The 5,116-nt window shown below is 41.8% G+C and overlaps 1 protein-coding gene across 1 annotated transcript in view; it reads left to right on the plus strand.

The window, feature by feature from the left end:
* Nucleotides 1–6: 6 nt before the first annotated feature.
* The window catches only part of SRI (sorcin), a 15,203-nt gene continuing 10,093 nt past the window's right edge, over nt 7–5,116 (plus strand). Inside the window, exons 1-3 of the mRNA XM_006925710.3 lie at nt 7–80; nt 992–1,075; nt 3,075–3,144. Coding sequence (XP_006925772.1) covers nt 30–80; nt 992–1,075; nt 3,075–3,144 — 205 coding nt within the window. The 5' untranslated portion in view covers nt 7–29. The remainder of the gene's footprint in view (nt 81–991; nt 1,076–3,074; nt 3,145–5,116) is intronic.

Consider the following 5,116-nt stretch of genomic DNA (forward strand, 5'->3'; position numbering starts at 1 on the left):
GCGCGCAGGGCGGCGGCGCACTCTGCACCATGGCGTACCCCGGACACCCTGGTGCCGGTGGCGGGTACTACCCAGGTGGGGTAAGTGCTGCCTTCGCTGACCCCCAGCTGGGGCGCGACCCTTGGACACCGCGGACGCCGAGAGACTACACTTGGCGACTCCGCTGGGTTGCTCCCCAGGCGCCTCCTGTCCCCACCTTCTCCCTGTGGCTGCCTCGCCCCAGGCCCCAGCCATTCAGCCTTTCTCTGGCTCCCTCCTTCTCTCTGTCCCTTCTGTCTCCCCACGGGTGGCTGCGCGGGGTCCAGGTGCGGGTGGATTGCGACCCTAGAAGCCCACCCTGTGACTCCCGGATACGCGGCATGAGAGCGTACAAATTGGGTGTTGGCTTCCCTTCGGTGTTTCCCATTACAGCAAGAGCCATTTTAATCTAGAATGGTCCCAGAGATCCACCTCTCCCTTTAAAAGAAAAGGAAAAAAAGGTCAGGGAGAGACCGCCAGAGTAAAAGTCCCCCGGGAAGAAGGACCCCCCCTTGCCCAGCGTCTGGGATGCGCGTTGTCGTGGGAACTGTTTCCAGGAAGAATATTCCCTCGCGGCAGAGTAGCCAGGCGGAAACACCCTTTACCCACCCTGACTACACCTGTCTCAAAACTTTTGAAAATACCATAAACGCTATAAAAAAATTTAAGCCCTACTCTTAAATTGCTTGCCTAGGTTGCGTTTAGCTCAGTAACCTGGGTTTTTTAAGCTGCTTCACATACGCAGCTGTCAATGTCAAGACAATTCATTTTGGTCCAAGCCGCCAATTTTTAAATTTGTAGTGGGAATGGAAGGAAGGGATGATGTGATTGCAGTTAGAGTGTGCGTGGTGGTGGGGAGGTAAATGAAATGAAGGTCAGGCAATTGTCTGGCTTTGCACAATGACACTCAGTGACGAAAGAAGAAAACTTGGTTCAGTGGAATGATGCTGAATTTGTGCTTCCTATTTTACAGTATGGAGGGGCTCCCGGAGGGCCTGCGTTTCCCGGACAAACTCAGGATCCGCTGTATGGTTACTTTGCTGCAGTAGCTGGACAGGTTAGCTTTTCCCTTTAATATTAAAGAATGGTCAGAGTCTATATTTCTATTGGCCTTTGTTAAAGTGGCACAGAAAAACGACCTTTCCTCTGGAAAATAATCCCTTCTGCAAAAGAAAAAGAAGGAAATTTATAGTCAGTTATTTATTTCTGAATATTCAGAGCAAATTAGGACAAAGTGTTGCTGGTGTTTATGTTACTTAAATTCAGAATTAAACTTGTGATTGAATTAGGGTCATAATGGACAGAATATTAATATGCTTTAAGGTCTTTGAGGTAGAAAGATGTCTTCAGAACTGTGAATTGTCAAGGTCTAGGGTGGTTTCCAGAGGAAATTCCATATCTGGTAAACATAAACCCCTGTTCATACAACTTAAAGGCATGTGCTGGTAATTCCGTAGCCAGATTCTAATGGACACTTTCTTTGGGTTGAATTTGACTGTTAATCAGTCACCCCTTAGGAAATAGATGTTTATGGTAAAAACCCACCAGCTTCAAAATAAAGTTACTACGCTCTTCTTACTATCAAGAAGTTAATCTTGTGAACAGTTTCACTTTGATGCAGATGCTGTTACTAGGTCAGCTCTTCTGTGTCCTTATTAGATTTTGTGGCCTGTTGTCTCAAAGAGAGGATTAAGGACTGCTACCCAAGACCTTTCAGTTCTCTACGTTCTGAGTTGTATGACACGTGCAGGTGTACATTGAGGGAGGGCACGTCCCTAGCTCACAAAGTCACTATATATGGTAAATATGCTGTTGATATAAACTCTGATGTGTCCAAAGGGAATGTTTGCTCATATGGATTCAACTTAGCTTTGTTTTGATCAAAAGCTAGAAGTAACACAATCTCAATGTGAAAATGCTACAGAATGTTTTGGGATAAAAACCGAAGACCACATTTTAGAATAGCACTCTAAGAAATACAGTTTGAGAAATTGAGTGGAAAATTGAGTCTAAAACTGAAAGAGCTTCCCTTGAAGTATCTGCTTAATCTGTTAATGATCTGTATCTTTGAAACCACAAGATACAGCAAAGCTCAAGACTCATTCTTAGATTGCTTGTGCCTCCAGCCCTGTAAGTGACCCCAGCTGCTTAGCTTTCAGCAGCCCTGGCCCATATCAGCATATCCATCATCTTTCAAATTGTTGATCCTGCTCTTTATTTCTAACTTATAATACCCTTAGACTTAAGGATTTAGATATTTCATTTTAAAATCTCTAAACATAACATGTATCTAGTTCTGACTTAGAATAGGCATTGGGAACCTCTGTTTTCCATATATATAGTGGTCTGAAAAAACTATTCACCACATCATAAGCAAAGGTGATCACAAAGGTCTATCTCTGTTTGAACCAAGCTTTTTATTTACTGATATCAGTTGTGTACCCACCTCGTCCCTCCCACCCCCAAAAAGCTAGAAAGATTGTAAACAACTGTAAATTATTTTAAAATGTTTAACTTTGGCAATTTCTTAGTTCAGAGTAAGAGAAGACAAAGACAGAAATTATTTTTATTCATTAAAAAAATATGTATCCATGGAAGAAACTGAATTCACGTTCGTGTCTTCTTAAAAGAGGAACCTTATGCTTGAGAAAGTTTATGCCAAATTAATTCAGAAATTTAGAAGAAATGATGAAAAAATATTGGTAATACTAAAGTATAGGTGTAAGTAGCTTTCTGACTGTTAATTCTTATGATTATTTCAAAGTGTGTGAAATTGTCCACTTAGATATTAAGAAATATTTTTTGTTTATGGCCTCAATTATCCATTTGTGGAAGAGGATGTGACAATTTATCTTTCTTTCATTATGAAATTATTTTTGGAAGTAGGATGAGGAAAAAAAATGCCTATTTGGGGAAGGTATTCCTTTAAAAAAAAGTCATGCATGCTAATAATCATTTTCTTGGTTATTATGCTACCCTGAATACTGAAAATAAAAAAGGAACGAGAAAGTACAAGTTACTATTATGATTCCTCTTCCTTTTTTTTTTCCCAAAAGGATGGGCAAATAGATGCTGATGAATTGCAGAGATGCCTGACACAGTCGGGCATTGCTGGAGGATACAAACGTAAGTTGACAGTCCCAGAGTTTCTCTAGTACTCTTGAATTTTCTAGTTGAGCTGTTACTTGTGATTACAGATTTCACGGAAACTGAGCTTTTCTGATCCAGCAACATTTAGAATTTCAAAAACTAAATTCGGTTTATTATTTCAAAATGTGAATTTGAAAACAGTTCTTAATAAGTCATTCTTTTAGTGGGTTTCTTAGATTTGGGTTCCATGTGTCCGGAACCCTTCGAAGCAGAGATAGTTGCTGGGGCCTCCTTAACGTAGGATGAGTTAAGGTGCTGAGGTGAAACGTCCCGGTCAGGTATCATTAATGATAGGAATGTCAGTGAAAGAATGTCCAATCTATAGAAAAGTCTTCTAAGAGTTTATTTGAGCCAGAATTTTGAGGACATGCCCAGAAGCAAAATCTCAACAGATTGAGAAAATCTCCAGAGAACAGCAATTTTGCAGTCCTTTTATGTATTTTGAATCAAAGGAGAAAACGTAAGGAAGATACATGAAATCCATTGGTGGTAGATTAAGGGGGCGAGAGAAAGCAAAGCAGGGAGATCGCTAGGATTGGATAAAAGACAAAATGGAGAAAAACATACTTCTTTTACATTAGTGGGTATGGGATAGTTAATTAACATTTACAGGCCGTAGAGATGGTATGCAGGGAACAAGACAACGGTGAGGGGTTCTGTGGTCTCATGCACTAATCTTATGCTCTGGTGCCTATGGTTGTGCCTTGGAGGAGTCTGGGAAGAAAATTACTCTGACATTTCAAAGATATGCTATTCTAGATGCATAATAACAATGGACAGGGCTCACATAAGGTAAAGATTGACCTTTACTAAGGAAGATACAGCCTTGGGACAGGACTATCCGCCATGGCCTGTCTGGTTAGGAATTTATGATGAGACCGTTCTGGAGTGGTTACTTTTGGTCACTGAGCTTGTCAGGCTTGCCATGTGGCCCTTCAATAGCTTGTGAGGTTTATTAAATAGCCCCTTTTTCATTCACAATAACTAACGTTTACTGCTGTTTGCCAGGACCCTACTTTGTCCCGAGCCTGGTGGCACTTAGTGCTTTGAGTGGCTAGCCCTGTGCTCTTGGTCCTGAGTGTCCTGGCCCGCACTCCTAATTCTGAATGGCTAGTCCTGTCCCCCACCCCTAGACCTCAAGGAGCCAGTTCTGCACTCCTGATCTCTAAGCATCTGCTGGCAACATGAATGCTTGCCATGACATCCCCCAGGTCTTTCCTCTTTCCACAAAAGAGAATATTTGGGTTAAATAGGATAGGCCCTTCCTAATTTCTAAACTCTTTATTTACACTAGCCCCCCCACACACATACCCCTTAGTCCCTCACAGACTGGATCTGCTGCCTTGTAATTCAGCACCTACACCACCTTCCTGCCTTTTGAGCTCTCTGCCACGAGCTACAGATAGGGGACCAGTGAATAGATGCCGTATCCTGACAGGGCTTCTCATCTCTCTCCTTCCCTCCCTCCCTCCCTCCCTCCCTCCCTCTCTCCATCTCTCTCTCTCTTTCGGGTGTACTTACACAGGCATACATTATTACACTTACATTTCTGTCATTCAAAAAATCCCCCAATGGTCCTAATATTGATACGGTACATCAGTTTTAAAATTCTGCAACTTACAGCGGGAAATGATACGGGACATCTCTTGCAGTCAAATCAGATATTGACCAAACTGAATTAAAACGCTCAAACTAAAATTCACTTTTGAGGATTTATTGTGGCATTTTTTGACTGTCTGGCATAGTTACTAGCTCTCTTTTTAAACTAGCTCTCTTTTAAAACTCTGGTCTAAAAAAAGAAGCACTTTCTAGATAGGGGTTTTTTTTATTATTGTAGGCAGTACACTTAAATTGTTAATTGTTAACCTCAAGCAGTTGGGGCTAGTGAACAAAGAAGGTCTCAGAGCAGGGTTTACAAAAGTGAGCTATGTCACAACATACACTGTTT

This window comes from Pteropus alecto, unplaced genomic scaffold, assembly GCF_000325575.1.
Source record: "Pteropus alecto unplaced genomic scaffold, ASM32557v1 scaffold69, whole genome shotgun sequence".
Lineage (NCBI taxonomy): Eukaryota > Metazoa > Chordata > Mammalia > Chiroptera > Pteropodidae > Pteropus > Pteropus alecto.